This window comes from Capra hircus, chromosome 4, assembly GCF_001704415.2.
Source record: "Capra hircus breed San Clemente chromosome 4, ASM170441v1, whole genome shotgun sequence".
NCBI classification, from domain to species: Eukaryota; Metazoa; Chordata; class Mammalia; order Artiodactyla; family Bovidae; genus Capra; species Capra hircus.
The window spans coordinates 17,112,742-17,129,457 of NC_030811.1; the positions used below are offsets into that span (position 1 = coordinate 17,112,742).

General features: G+C 45.8%; 1 protein-coding gene across 2 annotated transcripts in view; it reads right to left on the minus strand.

The window, feature by feature from the left end:
• TBXAS1 (thromboxane A synthase 1) overlaps positions 1 to 9,937 on the minus strand; it is a 169,411-nt gene extending 159,474 nt beyond the window's left edge. Inside the window, exon 1 of one of the 2 annotated variants that reach the window (XM_018046871.1) lies at positions 9,692 to 9,937. In XM_018046871.1, coding sequence (XP_017902360.1) covers positions 9,692 to 9,780 — 89 coding nt within the window. In that variant the 5' untranslated portion in view covers positions 9,781 to 9,937. The remainder of the gene's footprint in view (positions 1 to 9,691) is intronic. The other variant, XM_018046872.1, reaches the window with a different exon arrangement.

Below are 16,716 nucleotides of genomic sequence, written 5' to 3' on the forward strand. Positions count from 1 at the left end.
GGTTTTGGTTGAAGCCGCCATCAGTAGTGGTTAGCCTTGCCTTCATTCTCTGACACCATTTTCCCAGAAATCTTTGAGCCAAAAAAAGAGGGGGCCATCCTTTTTCTGGGGCCAAGCTCAGGAACTGCCGTGTGCTGAGGTGAAAGCTAACACATCTTTGTGAGACCACCTGGGGCCTTAAGGTGGCTCTGCAGGGTCACCCAGCTCTCGACTCTTTCCGGGATGGGGTGGGGGTGGGGACTGTGAGACAGCAGGGCTCCGGGGGTCCCCCCTCTCAGCTGATGTGCCTCCTGTCCCCCAGCCCCCAGGCACTGTGCAGCATCACGTATTTCTGGCAAACCAGGGACAAGGTGGCCCTTCCTCCCTGAAGTGCCAATCCATTACCTGCATGATACCTGCCCCCATCCCCGCTCTCCCCAAAGTCTTGCCCTCTTATGGAGATGTGTGTCATTTTGGCCAGCAGAAACAAGTCCCTGAACACAGTTCAGGTTCCCAAAGGTGAGGCCCTTGCCTTCAAAGGCAAACGGCAGCCTGTGTGGTTGGTTGTGATCATGACGTTCGGGGGTGAAGGGGAGGGTCTGTGCAGTAGTTTTATTTCTGGAAGAACCACTGCCCTCCCAGGGGGGGAGCAGCAAACAGCTCAGTAAGGCACAAACACAAATCGGATGGTCTGCTTTGTTCATAGAGTGAATGAGCTGCTTCTTTCATCTCTGCCCAAAGAGCTGATGCTACCAATTCCAGAAGCCTGAATTCCTTACAAGATAAAAGGATGTATGACCATAAGTGTTAAAATGATTGCTGCTGTTGTCTTTAAAGTGAAACTAAGCTTGACTAAGAGCAACTCATATGTCCAATGAGTATGGCCCAACAGAATCCCCCGGCTTCCAGAAATGGCTCATAAACTTCTCGGTAAAGGACAGCAAGACTTATTATTTTATAATCACATTTTGCTTGGGATTAAAAATAATATTACCCAGTCTAATCGCCTAGTTGCCAAAATGTGGGCTGTTTTTTAAAAAATCAATCCATTCTCAACAAAGACAATGATTTGCGCCTTGAGGGTGGTCAAAAGACTGCATTCACGCACCGAGGACCGTTTCCAGAGAAAAGTGCTGAGAATGTGTCTTCTGATATGGCAGATCCGCCATAGGTTTCAGCCTATCAGGAAAATGCCTTTGAAGGTCATAAAATTCATTTGGCTGTATAAGTTCTGGTGCGTATGCTAAAATAATCAGTCACGTTACTTTATAGTCATACCTCGTCCTCTCGTTCAGGAAAATCAATAAAGCAAGAAGAAGGCTGGGGATATTGTGCACAACTATTTAAAAGAGAGAAAACAAAAAATAATATTCTGTGAAAATGGTCCTCAAGGAAATACAGACCTAGGTTTCATAAGCAGGCTCAATTTTATCTCCAAGCTCATCACTGAATTATTAAACCAAAGTACCCATCATATCCTAGACAAAAGCACAAAAAAATAAGGAAACAGCAGGCATCCTTTTCTATGATGCTCTAGGGCACCAGAAATTATCCACGGCCTCTAAAATGTATTTCTCAAATGTGTCCATTAATCACACTCTGAGTGGTCTGTTCCACTAAATGTTACAAAGCCCGATGTCACCCTCACTTCTGACACCATCCCACCTGAAGTGTCCACCCTCCTCTTCTCTGCTAGTGCTTCCCTGCATCTCAAGATCCAGCTCAATACCTTCCTGCTTCCCAAAGCTGCCTGTGCCTGGCTGGTGACCCAGAAAGGCTGAAGGAATAAGACAGGAAGATGAGACGCAAGAATCATGCATGAAGCTACAAGGAGGCCCCCGAAAGCTGCCTCCTGAGGGTATTTCCTGAGCCCTGGGTCACTCAGCACCATAAGAACTGCCAAGGAGGAAGAGTAGGGTGTCCAGGCAGGAGAGGGAGCAGTCCCGGCGGACCCCTTGGGTCTTATCCAACTTGTTTCTCACCAGCACAAGTAGCAGCTAGATCCAGTACAGATCAGCCCAAGCAAGACCGTCAGCAGATGAAGCAGTCATGGAGTAAATCTAGAAGGTACTGGGTGGCCTTTCATTTTGTCCATTGTTTCCTTTGCTATGTAGAAGATTTTAGTTTGATGTAGTCCCACTAGCTTATTTGTGATGTCGTTGCCTGTGTTTTTAGTGTCATAGCCAAAAAAATCATTGTCAAGACCAATGTCAAGGGGCTTTTTCTCTATGTTTTCTTCTAGGAGTTTTTCAGTTGCAGGTCTTACATTTAAGTTGTTAATCTGATTTGGGTTTATTTTTATTTATGGTTGCTGCTGTTGCTGCTAAGTCGCGTCAGTCATGTCCGAATCTGTGTGACCCCATAGACGGCAGCCACCAGGCTCCCCCGTCCCTGGGATTCTCCAGGCAAGAACACTGAGTGGGTTGCCATTTCCTTCTCCAGTGCATGAAAGTGAAAAGTGAAAGTGAAGTCACTCAGTCGTGTCCAACTCTTAGCGACCCCATGGACTGCAGCCTACCATGGACCTTCTGCATCCATGGGATTTTCCAGGCAAGAGTACTGGAGTGGGTTGCCATTGCCTTCTCCTTATTTATGGTATAAAGGTCCAATTTCACTCTTTTGCATACGATTATCTAATTTTCCCAGCATCGTTTATTAAAGAGACTATCTTTTCCCCATTGTCTATTTTGACTTCTTTGTCAAAATTAGTTGACTGTTTGTTTCTGGATATTTTATTCTATTCCATTGGCTTATGTGTCTGTTTTTATTCCAGAACCACAAGTTTTGACTATTATAGCTCTGTAACATAGTTTGAAATCAGGAATTGTGATGCCTCCAAACTTGTTCTTCTTCCTCAACAGTGACTTTACAATTCAGTCTTTTGTGGATCTATGCAAATTTTAAGATTTTTTTTCCCTATTTCTGTGGAAAATGCCATTGGAATTTCGATAGGTATTACATTGACTCCATAGATCACTTTGGGTACTATGAACATTTTAACACTATTAATTCTTCCCACATATAAACATGGGATTTTTTCCATGTATTTTGTGGCTTTTTCCATTTCTTTCATCAATGTCCTATTGATGAAATTTTCAGCATACAGATCTTTTCACTTCCTTGATTAAAGTTATCCTTAAGTATTTCATTCTCTTTGATGCTATTGTCAGTGGGATTGATTTCTTTTTCAGAAAGTTTGTTGTCAGTCTGTAGAAATGCAACTGACTTTTTAGTGTTGATTTTGTATCCTGCAACTTTAATGAGTTCATTCATTATTTCTGATGGGTTTTGGTTGCGGGGGGAGTCTAGGATATTGCAGGTATGAGAGCATGTGCTCTGCAAACAGAGAGTTTTACTTCTTTCTTTCTAATTTAGATATCAGTGTTTTCCTTTTCTTATCTAATTGCTCTGCTAGGATTTCTAGCATTATGCCGAATGACAAAAGTGGGCATTCTTGTCTTGTTTCTGACCTTAGAGAAAAGACTTTCAGCTTCTCACTCTTGAGTATGATGTTAGCTGTGAGTTTGTCCTGAACTATGGCCTTTGTTGTGTTTGGGTACTTTCCTTCCTAATTTGTTGAGAGTTTTTATCATGAAAGGAAGTCAAATGTTGTCAAATGCATTTCCTGCATCTATTGAGATAATTGTAGATTAGCTGTTAATGTGGTGTATCTTCATTCTGTTAATGTGGTGTATCACGTTTATTGATTTGCATACATTGAACCAACTTGCGCCCTGGGAGCAGTGGTTTCTTCTCTTTTTTAAATATTTATTTGACTGTGCCAGGTCTTAGTTGAGGGATGTGGGATCTGTAGCTGCAGCATGTGAAATCTTTAGTTGTGGCACGCAGGATTTTTAGTTGCGGCATGCAAACTCTTAGTTGTGGCATGTGGGATCTGGTTCCTTGATCGGGGATTAAACATGGGCCTTCTGCACTGGGAGCTCAGAGTCTTAGTACTGAACCACCAGGGAAGTCCCAGTGTTTTCTTTTAAATATGTCTGAAATTAGATTTAGATCTAGAATTAGAATCTAGTTTTTCTACATGTAAAGCAAGCTCTGTGAGAAAGAAACTTCCAGGTACAGACAGGGATGGACCTTTCATTGTCGTCTTGTCTAAATAATCACTATTCACAACTTAATTTAACCTGATCTTAGAATGAGACTTAGAATGAGAAAGCTGAGCACCAAAGAATTGATGCTTTTGAACTGTGGTGTTGGAGAAGACTCTTGAGAGTCTCTTGGACAGCAAGGAAATCAAACTAGTCAATCCTAAAGGAAATCAGTCCTGAATATTCATTGGAAGGACTGATGCTGAAGCTGAAGCTCCAATCCTTTGGCCACCTGATGCGAAGAACTAACTCACTGGAACAGACCCTGATGCTGGGAAATATTGAAGGCAGGAAGGGAAGGGGATGACAAAAGATGAGATGACTGGATGGCATCACTGACTCGATGGGCATGAGTTTGAGCAAGCTCCGGGAGTTGGTGATGGACAGGGAAGCCTGGTGTGCTGCAGTCCATGGGATCACAAAGACTCGGACACGACTAAGAGACTGAACTGAACTAAACTGAGAATGAGACTTGATCAGAACCCTAACTTACCCTGTTCCTATTTTAATGTCCATTTAGTTTATACTTCTGGGTCTCAGGCTCCTCAGACTTAAATGCAGCTTGGCATTAAGAGCCCTTCCACCTTCCCAAGACAACTCTTCTCTCTTTAGCCACTTATCGCACCAACCACAGTTTACTTTTCTCACTGCTTCATCAGCCAGGAAGTTTCCCGATTATTCCAAATTCTCCTGTATGTTCTACTCTGCTATTGGAGAGTACGTCTTGAAACCTCCATGTTCAAAGCATAAGACTGCTTTCCTCTTCATTGCTACAGAGGAGGAATTCCCTACTCTTTTTAGCAAAACCTTTTTTGTTGTAGTTTTGCTCAGTAATTGATATTTGTTTTAAAAATATGGAAGATGCAGAAAGAGCAAAGGAAGAAAAAAACCCACAATCCTACCACTATTCCTCATAACTCAGTTGGTAAAGAATCTTCCTGCAGTGCAAGAGACCCAGGTTTGATTCCTGGGTGGTAAAGATCCCCTGGTGAAGGAAATGGCAACCCACTCCAGTATTCTTGCCTGGAGAATCCTATGGACAGAGGAGCCTGACAGGCTACAGTCCATGGGATCACAAGAATCATACATGACTTAGCAATTAAACCACCACCATTAATATTTGGGCTATTTCCTTACATTCTTTCTCTCGCTTTCTTTTTTTTTCCCCTGTACAGATGAATTTTTTTATTGTGATATAATTCATATGTCATAAAATTCATCCTGTTAAAGTATGTGATTCAGTGGTTTTAGTATATTCACTGAGTTGTGCAACCATCAGCATTATCTAATTTCAGAACATTTTCATCACCCCCAAAAGAAACTCCACACCTACCAGCAACCACTCCCATCTCCCCTCCTCCAGCTCCTGACAACCACTAATCTACTTTGTGTCTGTATGGATGGGGCAAGTAAATTTGCACATTATTAAATAGGGAATCCTTACGCTCTTTCTTAGGCCTTCCCTGATAGCTCAGCTGGTAAAAAATCCACCTGAAATGCAGGAGACCCTGGTTCAGTTCCTGGGTTGGGAAGATCTACTGGAGAAGGGATAGGCTACCCACTCCAGTATTCCTGGTCTTCCCTTGTGGCTCAGCTGGTAAAGAATCTGCCCACATTGCAGGGGACCTGGGTTTGATACCTGGGTTGAGAATATCCATCCCCTGGAGAAGGGAAAGGCTACCCACTCCAGTATTCTGGCCTGGAGAATTCTATGGACTGTATAGTCCACGGGGTCACAAAGAGTCAGATATGACTGAGCAACTTTCACTTTCACTTCACTTTACACTCTTTCTTAATAAAGAAATCCTCGTCTTACCAAAAGCTGCCAGCTCATAGGCGCTCTTCAAGATTTAATTACATTGTACTTTAGATTGCCTCTAGCACTATTCAACTCACACCACTTACTTCTTGGACATAAATCTCTTCCAAAAGTCAGGATTTCAAACAACTTTATACAGAAAAATGAGTTTTTACGATGTTTTGTCACGTGTTTTGATCACAAGCTTCATGGGCTTCTTGCTAGTGCATCCTACATCCCCAGCTCCAACCCCCAGGGAAGTAGCCCTGATCCCCTTAGACCCCAGTGCACACTGTTCAGCCTCATAACTATCAATTTTAGTGACTGTCATCAAAAAAATTGTATCAAATACCATTTGGGGAAAAACTATCAAAATATACTATTATAGTCTCTTTTAAAATGAAATTGATTCTTTTCTGCTTTCTAAATTCATACATCTACTTCTTCATGAAATGTTTAAGTAGATGCCACAGTCTTGCTCTGCAAGGTGAGTGGAGATCCAAAAACAGCACACCTGTTGGGGTCCAATTAGAACATGGACCCCAAGCTGGTTCAGACGGAAAAGGCCATAGGAAAAGCATGATGCATGTAGGCAGAAGAATTAAGACTTGTATTGAGCTGTGACGCCTAAGGGAAGAGCCAGCAAGAAAATACCAGTGGAGATTAGAGCCAACATTCATTAGGCACCAACTGCATGCATGCATTGTGGAGGAGCGGGGGATAGAGGTGAGAACAACAAGGAAAGCCACAGTGAGTGGGACTGGTCAGTGCCGTGGGCAAGCAGAACATTCAATGAGGAGGTGCCCCTGAGCTCCTCAAAGGAAAGAGGAGAGAAAGGGGATTCCATGCATGCAGAGCAGCAAGAACAGAGGCCTGGGTGTGTGGAGCATGTGACCATTCATGGAACTGCCAAGCCCACAGGATGGAGTCAGGGTCTGGGGGATGAAGCTGCTGAAGGAGGCGAGAACCGAAGCCTACACCCCGGGGGCCGAGCTGACACATGTGGACTTCTTCACTTTGCCTGCATTGAACCAGACACTAGAACAGGCAAGTCATGGACGGAGGTTTCCAGAACTGCAGTGAGATACGGGACCTCGCCCCTGACTTGAATGAACCCCCAGGCTGGTGGACCAGCAAGAAGCAGTCCTCCTCGTGTTACCTTCCCAGAGTTGAGGCTCTTATCGCACGCTCTCCTGGTCCAGAGGCAGGCGGAACTCTTAACAGGCAAGACTATGGAGTTTAAACCTTCAAAACTGCACCCTGCACAAGACTTCCTTGGGGGCAGATGCTGTGAGGGTCTCTCTGCCCCCAGCTCTCTCTGAGTGCCCTTCTCTTTCCCATATGCCTCTTGTCAAGAAAATGAAGCGGGAGGGAGGCCCTGCCTCATTCAAGCCAATGTCTGTTGCTCAGGAGTCTTGGGGATTCCCTGATAGCTCACTTGGCAAAGAATCTGCCTGCAGTGCAGGAGACCCCAGTTCGATCCTTGGGTCAGGAAGATCCCCTGGAGAAGGGATAGGCTACCCACTCCAGTATTCTTGGGCTTCCCTTGTGGCTCAGCTGGTAAAGAATCCACCTCAATGCAGGAGACCTGGGTTCAATCCCTGGGTTGGGAAGATCCCCTGGAGAAGGGCAAGGCCACCCACTCCAGTATTCTGGCCTGGAGGACTCCATGGACTGTATAGTTCAAGGGGTCACACATGACTGAGCGACTTTCACTTCACTTTACTCAGGACTCTTGCCTGGAAAACGAGTGTTGAGAGCTCAGGGATGGTGACCTTGAGCTGATCCCGGGATAGACTCAGGATATAGGAACCACATCCACGGCCCCTCAAGGCTCCTCCTCTTCAGCATCATCCTCCCCAGACACCCAGCTCAGCCACAACCTTCACATCTCCCCCACCTTGGGCATCTGATCTAGACCTCTTGTTTTCTGACCTTGTACCAGGGCCTCCCGCCACGCCTGGCGCACATGAACAAATCGATAAATATTTTCGCAAGAACAAATAGAAGTCGGCTCTGGCTTCCTATTCACCACCTCTGCTTCATGCCTCTCTCTAATCTCAGTGTCTTTGACCCAGGTTATTAGCATGGCCCCAGAACAGATTACAAATGCACAACTGCCTTGCTGAACAGTATGGTGTTACTAGCCGTGACTCTGATCTACACTGATTAGAAACACCCAGTTACAGCAGCTTATCACTCAGGACACATGCCCCTTTCCAGGAGAGGCACAGCATTAATGTATGCAGTTCACTCACCCATTCATCAGACATTTATCGGAGCCATGCTATATATATCAGGCACTGAGCTGGAAATTAAGACTATGGAAACTGAAAAGACCCAATAACGACAGAAACAAGGGAAGTGAAGTGAAGTGTACAATAGAAACATGGATGCTGTGAGACCATGGGGGCCTCAGACAGAACACACTTTGAGAATTACAGTCAGTGCACAACTGTTGATGAGAAATTAATATTAATAAGCATATTAATGAGAAAATTTAAATATACCTGAAGCACAAAAGACTTATTTCCCTCTGTGTTTAGGTCACATTAAATGATAGTTAATGATACTGGCTGATATCTACTAAGCACCCAGAACACATCAGGCACTGTGTTAAGTCCATCTCTGAGCAGAAACACACTGAGATGGATGGAAGGATGGAGAGGGTCGGGGAGGGAGCATACCACTTGCTCCTGGGTTTGCACGTGGCTGGTTTCGAGGCAAGATAAGCCACACTGAGAAAAGTTCAAAAGATAATTAAACCAGTTAGAAAGCAAAACAGCACTGGGACTGAAGCTGGGTTTCAGAGCCAATTTCCAAGAAGTAATTTCATCATCATAGAACATCAAACGTGAATTCCATTTTCAGCTATGCAAATTCCAAAAGAATAATACCTCACATTTGCATAATGCTTGATGCTTTTCAAAGTGCTTTCCCAGTTATTAATCGAGAGGAGGCTTTATTACTACCAGAAACGTAAATTGAAATTCTGTTCAAACTCAAACTCTCCATTATTTTTTCCAGTTTCCCTTCAAAAGCCAGAGCTGCCTAAATCCAGGTGCTTTTGATGGAGTGGGTAATTTTAATAACTTTCACTGACAAGGTGAATATGCATAAATGAAGCATATTGTGGGGCCTCACATCCAGTCTCTGATTAAGTCAGACTTCAGAAAACCTGTTGAATTAACAAGATCACGGGGAGTTATTTCCAGTTTAAATTTGAGATCCTCCCAGGTCTCAGACTTGGTGGCACTGCACACACTACATTCATCCCTTTCTATCAAACATTAGAAAACAAGGAAATTAGTTCCACCTCTTTATCTTTAAGCCTACAGAAATCCCTTTGCAGTGACTTTCCCATGCACGTCGCCAGACCACATCGCCGGACAGCTCCTTTATCTGTTTTTTTTTTTTTTTTTTTTTTGCTTTTAACGTCATCAGAACCAAGAGGCTGAATCTGCTGTAAATCCAGCCTGGGGAGATAGGACGGGGATGCAAGGAAATACTTCTGCCCAAACCTTGCCAATCTGTTGCTTTCTCCCTCTCTTTCAAAGTTAATCATGTGTAGCGTTCTCAGTCACTGAATCACCAGCCTTTCCTGACACCTCCATCACATGCATTAGAGCAAAAGATTAACCTGGCTGTTTGCTTTTAATTCTGAAGCTGTGTTAATACTCAACTCCCTGCAGATTAAAGGGGAAGAAAAACACACTCCCACAGACCCCACCCTGGTTCCAGCACGGCTCTGTGACTGCTATTTCTGACAATGTCACCATGGTTGGGACATACTGGCTGCACTTACCATTTCAGGAGGGCCAAGAAGACCACGGACAGGGCCACCGTCACCATGGGGCCACTCACTTCCAGCCTGAAGAACCCTAAGACTTCCATTGTTCCTCAGAGACCCTAGAGGGGTGATACTGCCGAGGAAAGAGGAAGGCTGATCCCCCAGCTGTTACAGGAACCCACAGTCTGCAGACAGAAGACATAGGCAACCAAGAAAATATCCCAAGATATGGGTCCCCGAAGTGTACCCTTTCTCAGAAGTGTCTCCTTATAAAGAGGAAGGAAGAGGAGGGAAAAACAAAGGGTTTCATTGTGAGGCAATGAATCAGCAACTTTATTTTCTTGATGACTGTACTGCCAATAAACATTTACGCTAACTTCCCTTGGAAGAAGCAGCAGCAGACCTGACCCAAGGTCTGCTGGGAAAGAGAATGGCTGCAACCGTAGAATTCTATCGTGACAAGTACTCCTTAAAGAAAGAACATGCTTTAAAAAAAAATTAATTTGTTATTAAATGCTCATATGGGTCAGGAAACTGAATGTCCCAGAAAAATTCAAGGCCAGACATCAGACTGATGAAAAATGCCAGCTGCACTGAGGACATCCATCCCACTAAGGTCGTTTGGGATTCCCTAATAGTTTAATTGGTAGAGAATCCACCTGCAATGCAGGAGACCCCGGTTCAATTCCTGGGTCAGGAAGATCCCCTGGAGAAGGGATAGGCTACCCACTCCAGTATTCTCAGGCTTCCCTTGTGGCTCAGCTGGTAAAGAATCTGCCTGCAATGTGGGAGACCTGGGTTGATCCCTGGGTTGGGAAGATCCCTGGGTTTCCTGGAGAAGGGAAAGCTACCCACTCCTGTATTCTGGCCTGGAGAGTTCCATGGACTGTAAAGTCCATGGGGTCACAAAGATTCGGATACAACTGAGCAATTTGTGCTTTCACTTTTCAAGGTCATTTCATCCATGGGGTCCCCTGGCCCCTAGGGATTCAGTGGGATCCCTGCTCGAATCCTAAGGATCTTGCCTCGTGTCAGCCCTCTCATCATGAGTTGGAGGATTTCTTAAATGTCTAAAAGTGTACCTGTAGGTTTGTGTAAAGGCCCTTTGTTCTATCTCTGAGCTTATCTGACTAAGGTGGACTGGATTATTTTTTGCTTATTAATCAGCTGGTGACACCTTTAGTAACAGGAAGGGTGTATCAGAGAGGAAACCATTCACTCATCATGACAGTCTTTTGTTCATTCATCGTGGGTCGAGGGGCCAGGCTGTATGCTGAGTTTACGGTGCTTGGAAAGAAGCACTGGGCTCTGGAGAATTTTCTCTGGGGACAGACAGACAATAAACAAGTAGATAAATTGCATGTTGAGAACAGCATTGAGAAGGCCATGAACACAGGGCTGTGACTGGGAATAACTGGGATAACCCATTAGGAGAGTGTGGAGGGAAATCTGGGGAGGACAACTCGAAGCCAAGAGGCTCAGGTGAGGGGGAGACATCAGGTAAAGCGCCATGGGCAAAGCCTTTGGGCCAAAAGGTGACCCGATAAAGGCTCTCAGGTGGAAGCAAACTCCCCTTGTTGTGGGAACTGGAGAGAGGCCAGCGGGCCAGCTGGAGGAGCAGCTGGGAAAGGAGGAGACTCCACAGAGGCCAGACAGCTCAGAGCCGCAGCAAGCAGCCAGGGCTTCATTTTATGTGCCACTTAGCAGTTTAGTGGGGTCATATTTCTGTTTGTAAGAGTTGTTCTGGCTGTGCGTGAAGAATTCATGGAAAGAGAAGCAGGGAGCCGCTTGGAAGATGATTTTGTGAGACGAGGCTGCTCAGACTAGAGTAGGGATGAGAGGAGGAGAAAAGGAGATGAGTTTGAAATCTATTCTGGGGACAGACTCTGCAGAATTTCCTGGTGGACTGGAGGAAGACAGAAGGGGAGCGAGGCGGCATGTCTGATCCCCATGTTCCTGACTTGAGGGAGAGCCCTTCACAGAGATGAAGAAGGCTGGGAAAAGATGGGGTACTGTTGGGGTCAAAAGTTGGGTTTTGGTGCTGTTGAGATGTCTAGGAGACACTGGAGTGGAGCTGTCAAGTCAGAGAGGAATCTCGGCTGCAGATACAAATAATAATCCTTACTACTGACAGTACCATTTATGGAGTACTTACTATGTGCTAGATACTAGTCTAAGAACATCCAGACATATTAGCTCACTTAATCCTCATAAGCTACTCTAGGAGGCAATGCTTATTATTAATCCTACTTTAGAGAAGTAGAAACTGAGGCATGGGGGGTATGACTCCAAAGCCCATACTCTTTATCAAAAGGTGATAGTCCATCATTCAAGGCACCAATATGCAAATGGTAGTTAAATCCAGATGCACTGATGAGCGACAGCCCCGAATAAGAGAGTGAGCCATGCAAATACCAAATAGCTTCCTTCCAAGCATCTTTCCTATTCTCTAACAATTTGACCTGCCTGCTTGTTTTGCATCCCTACTTGGGTGTCCTCCAATGGCTACACCTATCTGGACCAGTGCCCCATGTCCCTGCCAAGCCCTTTGGGATGTCCTGTCCTCTCTCCGTACTCTATGTCTCTCATCCCATGTGACCAGTACTGTATGCGTGTATGCTCAGTCACTCAGTTGTGTCTGACTCTGCAACCCTGTGGACTGTAGCCTGCCAGGCTCCTCTGTCCATAGAATTTTCCAGGCAAGAATATTGGAGTGAGTTGATACATAAGTTTATTTACGTAAGACCTCTTGGAGACTCGAACCTACCGACATGCACGGTGACTCTCCAACAGTGGGGTACAGAGAGTGGCATTCCTTGAATGCATTAGACCACAGAATCCCTCTTAAAGGACATGTATGAACACAGTCTGGATGTTGTAATCTTAGGAATGCGCTTGGAGAAATATTGACCAAGCCGGGCTCTTACTTACGGAGAGAAAAACGGAAATCCAGAAAGAGAAAGTGACGGTACCTGGGGACAGAGACCAGGGTGGACCCTCATCTCTTCTCAGACTTTGCATCTTGAAGACATGCCTCCCATCCTGCTATGGGGCTGTGGGACTGTCACAGGCCCTGCCCTTCCCATGGGGATGGCTTTGATGGACCTGTCACAGGCCCTGCCCGGTTTACGGAGATGGCTTTGCTGTTGGCAGTCAGCTCAGGGATGTCCCGAGGGGTGGTCACTTCCCCTAGAGACACCAGTTCCTCTTATTCATGCGCTGAGTTTATTCGCTCAGTCTTGTCTGACCCTTTGTGACCCCATGGTCTGCAGCCTGTCAGGCACCTCTGCCCATGGGGATTCTCCAGGCAGGAATACTGGAATGGGTTGCCATGCCCTCCTCCAGGGGATCATCCCAGCCCAGGGATCGAACCCAGGCCTCCCACATTGCAGGTGGATTCTTTACCATCTAAGCCATGAGGGAACCCCAACGAGTTCCTCAACTAGTATTTTTGGAGCCCTTTGTGTGTGATTTTTGGAAGCTTTAAATGCCGTAGAGAGATCATCACCCCCTTTCAACACTCGCCTCAGAGCAGAGATAATATTCAGTGAATTGTGGACAGTAATTAATCCAGATGGAACAGAAGGGTCAAACATGAGAGGTTTTAGGCTTTGCATCAGTAGAGTAACATGATTAAGGATGTATTACAGCTTGGGTATCTGTGATGCAATGCAGAGACATGCTGGTTGAGATTTTTCCAGAATGAGGAGGAGACTGTTGCTGTAATAAATACCATCATTAAATATTAGGCCTTTATTCTCTAGATTGTTTATTCTCGCAAAGAGTCAGACATGGCTGAGCTACTGAACTGAACCGATTCTCTAAATGTTTTCTTTTCAATACATGTCTATTAAAACCAACTTAGGGCTCACCTGGTGGTCCACTGATTGAGAACCTGCCTTCCGATGCTGGAGACTCAGGTTTGATCCTTGGTCAGGGAACTAAGTAGCCTCAGGGCTACTAAGCCTGAGCACTGCAACAAAGACCCAGTGCAGCCAAAATAGAAAATAAAAACAGCCAACTCTACATAACTGTATAAAAAATAGTCTACAATCCCAACTCCCAGAGGTAAACTCTGTGAACCAACTTGTCTATGTCCCCCACTATCTTTTTCTACACATATGCAAACATTGGTATATTTTTAGTTTTATGAAAACAAGATCATCATATCCTTGCCATGTGCAACTGGCCTTTCTCGTTCACCTTATGGTAAATATCTTTCCACGTTCATACTCAGACATATGGGGCTTCCCTGGCGGCTCAACGGTAAAGAATCTGCCTTTAATGCAGGAACTCGAGTTCTGGGTCGGGAAGATCCCCTGGAGGAGGAAATGGCCACCCACGCCAGTATTCTTGCCTGGGAAATCCCATGGACAGAGGAGCCTGGTGGGCTACAGTCTCTGGGGTCTCAAAAAGAATCAGACACAACAGCTAAACAGCAGCAACAGACATGTGCACCATTTGCTCCTTGGAATTTCCCTGGATGGCTGCGTCGTAATTCATACAGGTCCATCCTCTGTTAAATGGCATTCAAGCTGTTTTCGAGTTTTTCCAACTACAAATGAGTCTTTGGTGAACATCCTTACACATATCACTGTGAGGATAACCCAAGCGACAGTCTCAGAAGTGGAATTTCAAAAATGCTAGTAGGTGATACCCTCTAGAGAGGCAGTTGGCTACCTGCCCCCTGCTGTGTATCAACGTGTCCGTTTACCCGACTCAGTGGGACACCCCTCTGTCTCAACCCACTCCAATTCTAGCTTTTTTGTCTCCTACATCTAGGCAGATGCCTCCCCCAGAGTTGAGTCAACTGTTTTGACTTAAGTCTTGTGTTTCTTTTTAAAGCTTTCATCCATAAATTGTGTGGTATTTCCTCCATGTTCCCTGTGTTTAAAAACTGCCTGTGCAAATGCCTTCCTCCTCTGCCGAAGCTTCCCAGCTGGCCTGCGTGAAGCCCAATGTCTCTGACAAGGTTTGAAGCCTCAGAACGTGCCCTATGGGACCCTGAGGGGAAGGACAGCGGGGTGTCCTCAGCATCATAACTGATCAAGTAACCTGTAACCAGGTCATACACTGACCTGTAACCTCATTTTAGCCTCATAGCAAACTGGGGCAGTAGGTGAGCAGGATTTTTCATTCCTGGGTTCCCAGAGGGAAAACCTGGAGCTCAGCAATGTTACAAGACTTTCTGAGATCGTGTGCGTGCGTGTTCCGTCACTTCAGCCGTGCCCAGCTCTTTGAGACCCTATGGACTGTAGCCTGCCAGGCTCCTCTGTCCATGGGATTCTTCAGGCAAGAATACTGGGGTGAGTAGCCATGCCCTCCTTCAGGGGAGCTTCCTGACCCAGGGATTGAATCCACATCTCCTATATTACAGGAGGATTCTTGACAGCTGAGCCACTGAGGAAGTCCGTCTGATATCATACTTTTCATAAATCCTAGAGGTCAGGCTCAAACCCCAATCTTCTGGCTTTAAAATCCAAGTTTTGTTCCCTAAATCTAAAATCACATATTGATTTAAATATTCATAGTTCACCCAGCCAGAGCCTGGTATGATACAGTTTATTCTGTGTTTCTGCCCCTGGGGTGCAGAGTTGCTGCAGTTAAAGACAGAGGGGGTGCAGCAGCTGCTTTATCTCCATGGAGAAGAGGCTGGGACTCTGTGGAAGGCAGAAAACCTCAGCTAGCTCCAATCCAGTCCAGTCTCCTCAACAACGTCCAGCGTATTACAAGCTCTCTGTCCAGCTTCTGAGAACAGGGGTCAGATTCGCAGGTTCCTCCATTTGTCACTCCTTCAATCAGCTCACAAGCACTGGACTGTCTGTATGCACTTGGCACTGGGGAACAGAATCCTTGCATATTAGGCCCCACGTTGCAGGTCTTGCCTCCAAGGAGCTCAGCTCCCAGGATAGGGAAGCAGACACGTAAACACCTACCTGCCGTCTATGTTCTAGAGACTGTGACATATAGACAGACAGGGCACAGAAGGGGCAAAATCAGGAGGAAGGAGATTGGTAAAGGCTGTATTTATTTTTTTTAAAGTTCTGGCCACACTGCACAGCTTGCAGGATCCTAGTTCCTCGACCAGGGATTGAAGTCCTAAGCACTAGACCACCAGGGGATTCCTTAGTCAAGGCTTTAAACAAATGACACCTGAGCTTAGACTGGACCAACGGAGTCAGCAAGCGGCACACAGCTAAGGCTTACCTGCGGGCATCAGATGCTGGGGGTGAGTGGAGGGGATCAGGTGAGGCAAAGCAGTTGGGCCACACCAGAGTTTATCTTAGGATCAGTGAAAAGCCAGGGCAGGACCAAAAATTGAGCACCAACATTATTATTATTATTTCTAAACAGAAATACTTCTCGGAAGGCAGATCGGGCTACAGCTGAGATGGGAGACCAGTGAAGAGACACTGATCAGCTAAGTAAGAGAGGATGGTCTGAATGGAGCAGTAGATGTGGAAATGGGAAGGAGGGGGCTGGGTTTTGAGATTACGGGGAGGGCAGAACCAACAGTTCTTGGTCTTTGAGTGTGGTGGTGAAGCGTTGCTGAAGATAACCTTCCAATTTCTGGCTCCACTGATGGAGCCCCTGTGGTCCCATGTAACACGATAAGGGCTTGGGGAAGGAATAAGTGGAGGGGATTTATTGCAGCTTCCACGGTGACCAAGCTGAGCACAAGGTCCCTGGTGGGCAGACAGGTAAGGATGCTCAGGAGGCCCCAGACCCTGGAGAGATCGGGAGAGAAATCTGAAGTAGAGAAGGAGTTTTTGAGAGCCAATTGTATAGAGATGGAGCAAAGCCATAAGGGCAAAATTGGCCACAGAGAACAGGTAGAGTGCTGAGAAGTGGGCCATGGGAAGGACACTAACAAGAGCAGCCTTGCCGGGGAAGGGGCAGAGAGAGGCCTGAAAAGAAGCAGAGGAAGGTCGGTCGGAGAGCGAGCAATGGAAGTGCCCGAGGGACACTTTCTCTCTAGTGCTTAAAACATTGCTTTTTGCTTTCAAGTCCTGGATTCAATCAAACCCAACCCCTTCAGC